Here is a 13,363-nt window from a genome sequence, read left to right on the forward strand (position 1 = left end):
GATGAATCTTTCTGACTCCACTTGTGGCATTCTATCCACTGCTTCCTAGGCACCCATAATTCTGTGGGAATGGGCTATTGTTGGAAAGAATTCATTTCCAGTACATAACTTTATAGATATAGAGCTAGAAACCACCTCTGAGTTCATTCAGTCTAATCCCTCCATTTTATAGATGAGTTAATTGAGACACCTTCCCCCCCAGGGTTACCCAGCTAGTAAGGAGCAGACTCAGGAGCTGAATGTAGGCCCTTGGACAAGAGCAAACTTTACTAAATTCTCTTGACTAATGTGCCCAAGGTTGACTTTAGGAGTAGATACAGTAAACAGACATCATTAGTATGATGTGAATCTTAATTCTTTGTCTACTACTAAGAGCTAGCAGCTAGGTGGTATAGTGGATAGAGTGCTGGGCCTGCAGTCAGGGAGATCTGAGTTCAAATCCAGCTGTGTGACCCTTGGCAAGTCACTCACTGTTTACTTCAGTTTCCTCAACTGCAAAATGGGGAAAATAATAGTGCCTAGCTTAGAGGGATGTATTGATATAACATTTATAAAGTACTTAGTATAGTGACTGGCACAAAGTATTCACTATATGAATGTTTATTCCCTTTTTCTTTACTTTCCTATTAACAGTAGTTTAATCCTTGGAAACAGGCTGATATGGTTGAAGGTGTGATATGATTTTGCTTCAAAAAATTATGAAAAATGAAGACTTACTTGTCTAGAGAACTTGTAGGGATGAATCTATCTGAGCCATGCAATGCATCACTGTCCCTCTGCCCTTGTCTTTGATCACCCTTAATGCATCCTCTTACCTCTGCAGTTGGGCAAGCTGTATCCCAATATGCAAATGGAACTTCAGATAACTACTTCTTCTCCTCCCATCATGGTCTTCAGTCAAGGGAATGTGACCCTCACACCAGTGATGGACCTCCAGGCCTTTGTCATCCTACCCAATTCTGTCCGGGCACCTCTCTTCTTGCTCAGTGTGGTAAGTTTTGGGCTAGCCAATATGGGAAGTATCAGTTCACAGATTCCTTAGGTGTAGGACACCCCTCAATAATAGTGATATTTGGGGGTGGCTAGGTGGCACAGTGGATAAAGCACTGACCCTGGATTCAGGAGTACCTGAGTTCAAATCCGGCCTTAGACACTTGACACTTACCAGCTGTGTGACCCTGGGCAAGTCACTTAACCCCCATTGCCCCACACCAAAAAAAATAATAATAGTGACATTTGCTGTCTCCATATTTGGGTTTACAATGTTGCTGGACTAGAGATTACTTTCTTCTAGGCATTATACCTGTTATTTGGATAAGCTGCCAGTAGGTAGACAGGGGTGCCTAGTTTTTGCGCTTATCATCTGAATTATCTGGATTCCATACATGTGGTTAATTGCAAAATCAGAGCTCACTTACCCCCCTCAATTATTATTTTGTTGGAAAAAACCCCACAATGTTGCGGTATTAAAAAGTTTTGCACAATTATTAATTTGTAGACAAGATGATAGAGAAAAAGATACCAGTCTGATACACACAGGATCATGCGATTTTGAGGAATTTTTGTTTGTCTTGAGATTGGCTCTCCTCATCTCAGGCAGAAAGTATAGTAGCAACTCATGGGACAATGCCACTGTTTATTGCTATGGAACCTTTAACGTGTTCTGTTTTTCACCTGGGCTGGTTCGACCCTCCTTGGGGAACTTGGTAGTCTCTTCTGCAACAGTCTGGAAAACCCATCAATTTTAGCCCTACCGAAGATCAGAACTCCCCAGCTCATACAATTGACCAGTCTTAGCTTCCCCTAACAGCAAAAATGACAGGTGTGCAATACCTCTACTGGCAGGATTAAGAGGGACTTTATAAATCATCTAATTCTATTCAAGTTTATAAAGGAAGTTGCCAAATCAATATTCAAATCAATTTCTTGTCATTCCAAATTCTGACCTAGGTTCTAGTCTAGGCTCCAACACTAACTTACTTTGAGACCTCAGGCCAGGTAGTCTTTGAATATATTGGAAAACAGGTTGTAAAATCAACATATTGTAGAATGCAAAAGCACTAAGATTGGGTGTTCTTAACTTTTTTTGTGCTATGGACTCCTTCGGCACTCTAGTGGAGTCTACGGACCCCTTCTCAGAATCATGCTTTCTTTTTTAAAATTAGTAAGTAAAGGAAATGCTAAATTTCATCTAAAGTTTAGTGAAAATTTGTACAAAGCTAGTCCTATGTTCTAATACCCTTTTCAGCCCTGTTGTAAGATTTGATACATCTTTCTCTATCATTTATATCTATACATCTATTTATTTCCATCTATATCTGTTATATTCTAAGTTCTAAGTTCTAACCTTCTATTATTGTTTTTTTGTTTTGTTTTGTTTTGATGAGGCAATTGGGGTTAAGTGACTTGCCCAGGGTCACACAGCTAGTAAGTGTTAAGTGTCTAAGGCCTGATTTGAACTCAGGTCCTCCTGACTCCAGGGCCAGTGCTCTATCCACTGCGCCACCTAGCTGCCCCCTCTATTATTGATTATATAGATCTTACTTTTCCATCTCCCCCACTCCATTCTCACTGATTTTCTAAGTTCCATTCCTAGAGGCCTCACCAGATCCCTCTCCTGACTTTCTCATCACAGGCTTGGTGTAGGGACTAATGATATTGCTCCTTATTCCTAGACAACCAGTGTCTGGGCCACCATGGGCGTGAATGCCAGCAGACTTGTCTCCTCTGTGAGCCCAGGAAGGTAAGAGACAAGGGGGTGGTTTTCTCATGGTCCTCTCCTTTTATTCCCTAACCTTGTAATTTCAATTTTCCACAGTTTGCTGCAGAAAATTGTGGCTGGTTCCCTAGGATTGGAGACTTGACAGTGTAAATAGTTCTATTATGCTATTGCTGTCAACCCACTGTGGGAAAGAAAATTTGTGTCTTTCTGATCTCACCATAAGTGTAATCTTCCTTCCTCATGTCTCATTAGTCTCTGTGCTCTTTCTGGGATTTTCTGGCTCAACATCTTCTAGTAGTAATGAGATGGATGGACAACAAGGGGGGGATTTGGCAATCATACATCCTGGATTTTCTGGGACAGTCCTTATTTCAAGAAAAGAAAGTGGACTTTCAATACGACTTCATAATAGGCAAAATTTCCTCTAGGGGAATCAATAAGGTCAGTGTCAGAAAAACTTAATTAATTAAATCTAAGTTCTTTGGACTCCTTCTACCACTCTAGGTGCAAATCTTAGAATTTCAATTTGTAAAGAACCTCACAGGGCATCCAGTCCAAGCTGTACCTGTACAGGAATCCCCTTTATGACATTCCTGACTAGAGGCTACCCACACTTCTTTTGAAGACCACTAGCAAGGGGAAAAGAATAAATTAATCAATAACAGTGAATATTTATTGAGTGTCTGTTATCTGGCAGGCACTGTGCTAAGTGCTGGGGGTACAAATAAGAAAAAGAAACCTATTATGAATGTTCTGAGATAGCCCGTTCCATTTCTGGATAGAACTAATTGTTAGAAAGTTTTTCTTTTTATTGAGTCTAAATCTATTTGTCTCTGTAATTTTCACCCTGTCCTCCTAATTCTGTCATCTTGTGCCAAACAGAACAAGTTTAATTTCTTCCATCTGACAAGTCTTCAAATATATAAAGTTAATTCTCCTGTCTCCTAAGTCTTCTTTCAGGGTAAACATTCCTAGTTCCTTTATATTCTTTAGCAAAAAAAAAAAATAATTTAACTTGTTTCAATAAACAAAAATCCATTTTACTTCTCTCCCCTCTCCCATCCCAATTAGGAAAAAAGAAAAAAAATATAAAATTTTTTTTAGCATTCTGTGCCTCCAAATATATATCTCATTCTGCACCATGAGTCTATCACCACTTTGTCAGAAAGTGGGTACCTTGCTTCACCATGGGTCTACTGGTTGGTCATTTGATTGATCAAGGTTCTTAAATCTTTCAAAGCTGTTTGTAAAATGTTTTTGTTATTATACAGTTTCTCTTCTTCCCTGGCTTCTTTGATGGAATAGTGTTCCATCAAATTCATAAGGTGCAATTTGTCTGTCTAGCCATTCCCCCTGTGTTAGGCCACTCTTTCATTTCCAGTTCTTGGCCACCACAAATAGAGATGCTATAAATATTTTTGTACATAACAATTCTTTTCCTTTTTTCTTTGATCTCTTTGAGGTCTACAAGTGGTATTGCTGGGTGAAAAGATATGCACAATTTAGCAACGTTTGGGGCACAATTCCAAATTGGCTGGACCAGTTTTCCCAGTTTTTCTAAGATCTCAAGGACCTTCATTGTACTAGGGGTCACTACCATAAATTTCTACTTGGTACTTGCTCTTCCTACCCCATCCTTTGACCCTTCCTGACCTTGCTCTGCATCGAAACTTTTTAAAAATGGCAACCTTTCTTATATCTCCTTTTCCAATTTTATTCATCCCCAGAGAGCTTATAACAATGAATAAAAAAGAGAAAATATTCAGAGAAACAACCAGTTCATCTACCAAGTCTAACATTATACATAGTGAGCAAAAGTCAACATTTAATAACTCCTTTATTTTTATTTATGATACCACAGAATCATATACAGTATATATAAGAAATGAATTTACATTGTGTAAAAAATTTAAAAAATTTTTCAAAGTTATTAAAACATCATGTCTTTTGGCCCACCCTTTATATAGTGGAGTCTCCCATCTCCAAAAAGACAAGAGGGAGATACATTCTTAAATCTGTTCTTCAGGTCTGAGCTTGCTTATTATAATTTCCCAGCATTTAGTTTTGATTTTTATTATTGTTCTTTCTATTTATGTCATAATAGTCATTGCATATATTGTTTTCCTAGTTCTGTTCACTTCATTTTACATCAGTTCTTATAAGTGTCTCCATGTTTATACATATATATGTGTGTGTATATATGTGTGTATATATATATAGATGTATATATATATATATATATATGCACATGTGTGTGTATAAAAGTAATATTTTTTACAGCCCAAGCACTATTCCACAAATACTCCACAGTAATATCTCAAAAGTACCATGTCTTGTTTAGCCCTTCTCCAGGCTTCATCCTATCCAAAATCCTATGTCTCATGGCCTCTGAATTCTGCTCCCTGGTATGGGACATTGTATAGTCAGGGGCTGCTCAGATAAGCTCACTCTTTTTTTTTTTTTTTTTTTTTTTAGTGAAGCAATTGGGGTTAAGTGACTTGCCCAGGGTCACACAGCTAGTTAAGTATCTGAAGCCGGATTTGAACTCAGGTACTCCTGACTCCAGAGCCAGTGCTCTATCCACTATGCCATCTAGCTGCCCCGATAAGCTCACTCTTATTTGGTCATGGACTCTTCTCCCATCCATAGACAGGAAATTTCTTCCATTCTCCACCAATTTGCTCATGAGAAAATTTCTAAACCTTGTACCCATTTTGAGCTTATCTTTGGTATATGGTGTAATATGTTAGTCTGCCTGGTTTCTGGCAGACTACTTTCCAGTTTTCCTAGCAGTTTTTGCCAAATAGTGAGTTTTTGCCCCACTAGTAGGGATCTTTGGGTTTATCAAACACTAGCTTACTATGCTCATTTCCTTGCAGACCTAATGAGGCAAGGAGGTTATCCAGATATCACACAGCTGGTTCATGCAGTAGCAAAATCTACATTGCGGGGTAACTCATATCCTTCTCTCTCTTCTCGCAGTAAGCTCACCATGACACTGAAACACTCAGACATCGGCCCAATCAATGTAAGTTATTTTCTTTCTTTGTCATTCATTCTATACATCTTTCTTGAGCTTCCTTCAGTGTCCACTTCTGTTCTGGGTTATGGTAGGGGGAAGCCAGGAGGAAGAAATTTACTCTTTATTTAGGGGGGGAATAGCTTAGTAGTCTAATTGGGGAGATAGGGCATACAAGTAGGAAAAAGTTAAGTAATAACATAAACTAGTATACGATAAAGAGTTAAAAATGAGTAAGTGAACACATATATTCATTTATTCAACATATATTTATTAAATTCTGGCTGTTTGCAGACTATAAAGAATCAGGGGCAGGGCAGCTAGGTGGCACAGTGGATAAAGCACTGACCCTGGATTCAGGAGGACCTGAGTTCAAATCCCACCTCAGACACTTGACACTTACTAGCTGTGTGACCCTGGGCAAGTCATTTAACCATCATTGCCCCACCAAAAAAAAAAATTAGTTGGAAGGGGGGGGGAGTTTAGAAGAGACGTGGTTGGTCCCTGCCCTCCATGAACTTCACAGTTTAGGAGGAGACACAATACAAACATAGAGAGTTATAATATATAACATTATTGATAAATGTAGAATGGTGGAAATAAAGTGTTGTGGGAGGTCTGAGGCTGGAAAAAGGAGGTTGCTGTTGAGTAAGGAGACCAAAGAAGGCCTTGTGAAGGAGCAGGTAAGTAGTGTCTTGGGAGCTCAGAGTAAATTAGGATGTGGTGGAGGGATTTGGGGAGGTTTCCTGGAGAGGGCAGGGCTTGAGTGGGTCATAAGTAGTGTTATACTGGTTAGCTATTTAACAACCAGCTCTCCAGGTGGAAAAATGTCCTCATGAACACTTTTAGGTTTAATCTCCATGATTAACATTTTCTCCATCATGGTTTTTTTGTTTTGTTTTGGTTTTTTGGGGGGGAGGTAACCAATTTTGGGGGAGGGTTAAGTGACTTGCCCAGGGTCACATAGCTAGTAAGTGTCTGAGGGTGGATTTAAAATCAGGTCCTCCTCACTCCAGGGCCTGTGCTCTGCCCACTTTGCCACCTTACTGCTCCCTCTCCATCACTTCCTTAAGTCTAGACAATAAACACAACCAATCAAGCCTAATTTAGTGTTTGCTGATTTTAGGGTTCATGTAAAAAATTTAACAATTAGTTTTCTGGAGCCAGGTTAGAGCTGGTTTTATCTAGATCATCTTTGGTCATAAGTAACTTAATAAGTTGTTTTTGATTAAACTGTATTAGTGGTTCTCAAGGGTGTGCTACATACAGTGTCCTGCACCCAGAGATTTCCACATTCACCAGCCTCTGTGCCCAGATGCAGTTTGCTGTCTGCTCTTCTGGCCCGGTGTGGGAAAGATCACCACGGCATCTCTACTTTAGAAGGTGCAAAGCCTTCTCTTCCCATCTGAGTCTTACCCAAGTAATGGAAGTAAGGGGAAAGGGCAGGAGTAGGGGAAGGAGAAATGAAGAAATCCCACTGCCCCAGTTGATGGCTCTGGTGTAGAAACCTGATCAACATTTTATTGTTATCAAATTAAATCTTCACTGGCAGCTAGCTGGTGTGATGGATAGACTCCAGGCTGGGCCTGGAGTCAGGAAGATTCATCTTCATGAGTTCAAATCTGGCCTCAGTCACTTACTTATTAACTGTGTGACCCCGGACCAGTCACTTAACCCTGTTTGCCTCAATTTCCTCATCTATAAAATGAGTTGGAGAAGGAAATGGCAAACCACTCCAGTATCTTTGCCAAGAAAACCCCAAATGGGGTTCCAAAGAGTCATGACTGAAAAACAACTGAATAATAAAATACTGAATTTCCTCAGGACAAAGAATAATGGACCAGAAACAAAAACAAACAAGTTTGCCAACCACTAAAGGCTTCATCCAAGTGAGGAAATTAAGTCTAAGAACAGACACTGATGAATGTATACTCTGTGAAAATTTATGGAGCCTCCACAGTTTCATGTTCAAACAAATTCAGGCTCTCAGATCCCACTTATACTTTGCTTGACCATGCTGTTTTTGCCCCAGATCCCCAGAGTGAGAAGGAAAGAGGGGAAGCATGACACAGAAGAAAAAGTAGTCAGAAGATCTGTTGTTGTTCAGTCATTTTTCAGTCCCATTTGGGACTATTTCCTTCTCCACCTCATTTTACAGATGAGGAAACTGAGGCAAATAGGGTTAAGTGTTTGCCCTGGGTCACAAAGCTAGTAAATATCTGAGGCTGGATTTGAACTCAGGTCTTCCCAACTCTGGGTCCAGTCCACTGCGCTACCTAGCTTGTCTGGAAGGCCTGAGTGCCACTCAAAAGGGAGACATTTTGTGAATCAATTTTCTTTTCCTTTTTCCCTCCAAAATTACACAACTCTTTCTAATAATTCAATACTTAAAAATAACTGATTAGGTTGGTGGGGTTACCCTACTGATAGAGATCATATAAAGCTCAGGGAAAGTCACTTTCCCACTCTGGCTATCAGTTCCCTCTTCTGTAAAATGTAAGGGTTAGCCTAGAGCAGAGGTGTTCAACGTCCAGGCCTAGGCCAATGCAGCTGCAACATTCCAGAGTGTTGCTAGAACCATATTAAAATATAACTGGGGAATATTTAATAAAATAAAAACACAATAGAACCTTGATCATATTAATATGTGCTTTTCTAAGTCAGTGTTTAATGGAAGAGATCCTTATTCATCGTTTAGTGGCTCTCATTTCTATTTGGGGATCTCTAAGGGCCATTCCAGCTAACTACGATGCCCTTGCATGTTGTGGATTATGATTTTTATTTTTTATTTGTGTTCTCTTTTTTAGAGAAATCTTTTTGATTTTATTGCTATCTTTTGTTTTTATACCACTTGTATAGTCTTTTTCCCTTCCCTTCCCAGAGAACCTTGTAAGAAAGAATAATGATGATGATGATAACTAACATTTATATAGTCCCTACTGTGTGTCCCACACTGTGCTAAGCCCTTTACAAATATCATCTCATTTGATCCTTGAAATGACCCTGGGAGGTAAGTGCTATTATTATCCCCATATTACAGAGGAGGAAAATGAGGCAAAGAGGTTAAGTGACTTGCCCACAGTCACATAGCTAGTAAGTATCTGAGACCAGATTAGAACTCGGGATTAAGAAAAATAAAAGCGGAAAGAAAGCAGTTTGGCAAGACTAACATCGATTGAGTCTGTCTTTCATATTGCAGTCTCTCACTTCTGTAATGGAGGGAGGCACATTTTGTCATTCCTTCTTCTTGATTAAATTTAGTTATTGTAAAGCTCAGTCTTCCATTTCAGTGGGTTTTTTTAATTGTCTATTTATGCTGTGGTTGTCACTGTCAATACTGTTTTCCGAATCCTGTTACTTCTCTTTGCCTCAGTTCATACATTGTGTCTGTGCTCATTCTGCATCTCCTGCCTCCCCCAGGTGCCCTTAATCCAGGCGATCCTGAATTACTACGCTCTAAGCACCCTGTTACCTGCTGTCAATGGTAAGAGGTAGCTTTGGTAGGGGGAATTAGAAAGCGGATTGGTCAGGGAGTCAAGAGACCTCAGTTCTAGTCCCACTTCTGCTTCTCACTTTACCTTAAGCAAACCATCAGTTTCTCTATTGGTAAAATGGGTTTAGGAATCTCTCCTGCCTTGCTTTCTTCTCAGAACACTTGTGGTATTCACTGAGATTATGAATGGAAATGCCTTTAAGAAGTACCAAGCGCCTCATGGGGAGTGGGGAAGGGTTTGGGAAAGACCTGATGCCTTCCTTCCGTGTGTTGAATTCTCCTTGGGCTCTCAAAGTCTGGGAAAGCTGAGCACAGGCTCTGCCATGTCCTGCCAAGGAGGAAAGAGTTTGAGCATGGGCCCAGTAATCAGCTAGGCTAAATGTGGCTCATCACCTGGAGGGGTTGTAGTAAGCATTAGTGTAGGGACTAATACCAACACTTATAAAAACCTTACAGCTGAAATATTGACATAAGAAGTGGGCTCTATTTACCTTTTAGAACAAATGCGATACTTGGTGATCTCTCTACCCTTCCTGAATTCTCTTTGTAATAACCCTTTCTATTCTGTGTTGATTTTCAGAAAATCTGGAGATAGGTTTTCCTCTTCCTTTGCCGAGAAATATTGAATTGTACGACCTCCTTGTACAACCTTATAAGGTCAGTGAGAAGATGCTGGATCCTAAAAAAAGCATGTAGGGGTATGGTTGATGGGGTCCCTTTCAGGGTCTATGAGCAGAGTGGCAAGAGGGGAGGATGGGATGGTGAGGAGGAATAGGAGCACAGGATATCTCAGGGAGGAATTAGGTTCAGTTGTTCAGGCAGCTATTAAGAAGGAATCGGAGGGGGCAGCTAGGTGGTACAGTGGATAAAGCACTGGCCCTGGATTCAGGAGTACCTGAGTTCAAATCCAGCCTCAGACACTTGACACTTACTAGCTGTGTGACCCTGGGCAAGTCACTTAACCCCCATTGCCTGCAAAAAAAAAGAAGGAATTGGGGGATTGATCTCAGTGTGTTTGCAGTCCCAAAGTGAATTGGGACTCAGGAAATGGGGATAGGAATGGGACTTGCAATCCCTCTTTAAACCCATTGCAAACCAGGGTCCTTGGACTCTCAAGTAGTCTCAGCACCTTTTTTGTTGTTAACAACAACTGTTTCCTGATATTTCCTTCCCTTCACATGTCAGCAAAGTTAATCAGCATAGACCCTCCTTGTCCACTGTTTGCAAAGATGCAGAGGAGGGACCCTGAAGTTAAACAAAAGGTTTATTGATATCGTTTATTTTCACCTTTTTTTCTGGTAATATCCCTTCCCTATCCAATAAACCATCCAATGTAACAAATGATAGAAGGAAGAAAGGGAACAGTTCAGCAAACCAAACACATAACCTGAATCTGACCATATATGTAATATTCTATACCCATAGTCTCTTGGCTCTGCAAAGAAGGGAGGGGGATGCATCTGCTCAGCTCTTCTTCAGTGCCTGAATGCTTATACTGACATAATGAATAAGAAATGATAGGAGGAATGTGGAGCATAGAAATAGCTGGTCCACATAATTCAGTCTCCAAAAAGAATTAAAATACAGATTAATTCTCCATGCCATGTAGCCGATATCAAACGAGTCTGACCCACTGGATGGAAAAATGGCAATGTGAGCACAGTACCCCGAGGGGATTCAGCAAATACACTCTCACTTTTTATTTGCAAAACCCAGGTAATCCTGGCATTATTCAACTGTGTTGGGAACACCAGTTGGAAGGATGTAACTAATAGAAACTTACGATGCAGACTAAGGGTGATGCTGATGTAAAGCTGAAGAGACCTTGGAGGCCAATTAGTTCTGTGCCCTCATTTTACATATGAAGAGGCTGAGCCCCAGGGAGGTTATCACTTTTTTGATAGACTCTAAGATCCTTAGAGCAGAGATTATTACATTTCTTGGTCTTTATGTCCCCGGTACCCTGACACTTGATAAATGTTTGTTGATTGATTGCCCAAGATCATACAGTTACTAAGTCTCAGAGTCTGGATTTATACCTGGGATCTCTGATGATGATGATGAAGAAGATGATGAAGATGAAGAAGCGGATAAAGATGAAAATGGTCTCCACTTGCTATTGTCTACAGAGTGAACAACAGCTGACATTGCCTTGAGTTTTAGAAATAGATTCTCTTCTGGGTGAAGGAAAATGAATCAGGGGGCAGGAGGGTAATGCCAGGAAGCTCACAATTTTGCTGTTGTAAGCTTGGGAGAGAAAATTTAGGTGACAGAAAATGACATTTATGGTGGTCCTCCAGAAAGGTATCTGTTTGTAAAATGACAGATAAATAGGGGAGCAGCTGACAGAGGCTGTGTTTTACTCAGATTACAGGGTCTGGGGAGTATTTATGAACCCTGTGGGTTGATTTCATTTTAGTTGGAATGGGACTTTCCATTTCCCAAGAGTTCCCAAGGGAAATGACTTGTCTGTCCTTAAATTAGAAATGTCTCTTTGGGAAGCAGAGGGTGATCTTTCTCTCCTGTCTTCTCTGTACTTTTATCTCTAGGACTTTCTGCTTTTGGGAGCCAACGTCAAGTACACTAAAAGCTGAAGAGGGAGAGGACTGACAAGTAGGAGTCACACCCAGAGATGGGAAGCTTGTTTTTCTACAGGCAAGGCTTCATTTCCGGTGGAGAATTAAAGACCATTGCTGTGCTCTCTCTCCCATTGTCTGTGTCCCTTTGGTTCTGTTCTCCAGCATGAATCTGCTGAAAAGAAATGTATCACCTGCGGACTCAGCCCATGGATTCCAAGCTCTGCCCGCCCCCTTAGGACCGCCATGCCCTTCTCTGTATGAATTGCTGTTTTCAGTGCACTCATTGCTGTCCATGACTTCCAACTTCTCCTGGGGTTTGCATACAGTTGTTTGCATTTTGGTTCCATTCCCCTTTCTCCTCCTGACCCCCTGCACTCGTCTTCTTTCCTTGTTGATATCCAATAAATGCCCCCCGCCATGACTCAATTAAAGACTGAATGACTGTGTCACCCTTGTCCTGGCCCATATTGTCCTCAGGCATGTTCACACATTTCATGTATGTGATCTGTAGATTTGACATGTAGCATAGAGAGTACTAGGTTTGGAGTTGGAGGACCCTGGGTTCAAATCCCAGCTCTGTTACTTGATACCCTCGTGACCTTGGACAAGTTATTTAACCTCTCTGGGCTTCTGTTCCCTTATCTATAACACGAGGGGGTTGTATTAGAGCAGTGGTCTGCAAAGTGAGACCTGGTATGTCCCCATGGGGTATGTAATCAGTCAATCAGAAAGTAGGGAGGTGGGGGACATCTTTCATCCTGGTGATTTGTGGGGCTTGTTGAGAACATATACTTCTCCTTCCATTTTTGGCCAACATTTTCCCACTCCTTCCTCTCCTGCTGCTATACAGGTTCCCAATCTCCCTTCTTCTACACAGGGAGTTGTTGGCTCCTCAGGGAAGTTATAAAGAAATTGGGATCTATGCATCATATACAGCTGTGCAGGTGCCATTGGGAAAATACCATCCCTGCCTATCCCACTATAGGACTACCTTCTGGCTATAGCAGTCCCATCTTGAATGGGGAGGAGCCTCTGAACGCAAGGACAGGGAATGGTAAGGCAACTGCCTTCTCACACACTTCTCATTCCACAGGATGAACACACATGGACAGTTGTAATCTTTATCAGAGATCTAATTATATTATCTTCCCCCTCTCCCTTCCCAAAATCTACCAGTCTTCCAAACCTCTTCCTTTCTGTTTGGGGCACTGGTATCCTTCTAGTCACCTCTGTTTACAACTTTAGAGTCAACTTCAACTTCTCACTTTCACTCACCCCACATATCTTACTCATGGTCAAATCACATTGTTTCTTTCTAGAAAACCAAAATCAAAACAACTCACATCCATTCCCTTCTCTCCACTCAGCCACCACCCTAGTTTGGGCCTTTTTCCTCTCCATCTTGGGAAGCCCAGAGAAGCTTTATAGCTTCGAAAGAAAGAAAGAAAGAAAGAAAGAAAGAAAGAAAGAAAGAAAGAAAGAAAGAAAGAAAGAAAGAAAGAAAGAAAGAAAGAAAGAAAGGAAGGAAGGAAGGAAGGAAGGAAGGAAGG

The 13,363-nt window shown here is 40.8% G+C and overlaps 1 protein-coding gene across 1 annotated transcript in view; it reads left to right on the forward strand.

The window, feature by feature from the left end:
• LOC122742374 (lipopolysaccharide-binding protein-like) overlaps positions 1 to 12,259 on the forward strand; it is a 29,880-nt gene extending 17,621 nt beyond the window's left edge. Inside the window, exons 10-15 of the mRNA XM_043986590.1 lie at positions 824 to 991; positions 2,676 to 2,743; positions 5,705 to 5,750; positions 9,162 to 9,225; positions 9,815 to 9,891; positions 11,784 to 12,259. Of these exons, the coding sequence (XP_043842525.1) occupies positions 824 to 991; positions 2,676 to 2,743; positions 5,705 to 5,750; positions 9,162 to 9,225; positions 9,815 to 9,891; positions 11,784 to 11,828 (468 nt within the window). The 3' untranslated portion in view covers positions 11,829 to 12,259. The remainder of the gene's footprint in view (positions 1 to 823; positions 992 to 2,675; positions 2,744 to 5,704; positions 5,751 to 9,161; positions 9,226 to 9,814; positions 9,892 to 11,783) is intronic.
• Positions 12,260 to 13,363: the final 1,104 nt, after the last annotated feature.

The sequence above is a fragment of the Dromiciops gliroides genome, chromosome 2 (assembly GCF_019393635.1).
Source record: "Dromiciops gliroides isolate mDroGli1 chromosome 2, mDroGli1.pri, whole genome shotgun sequence".
NCBI lineage: Eukaryota > Metazoa > Chordata > Mammalia > Microbiotheria > Microbiotheriidae > Dromiciops > Dromiciops gliroides.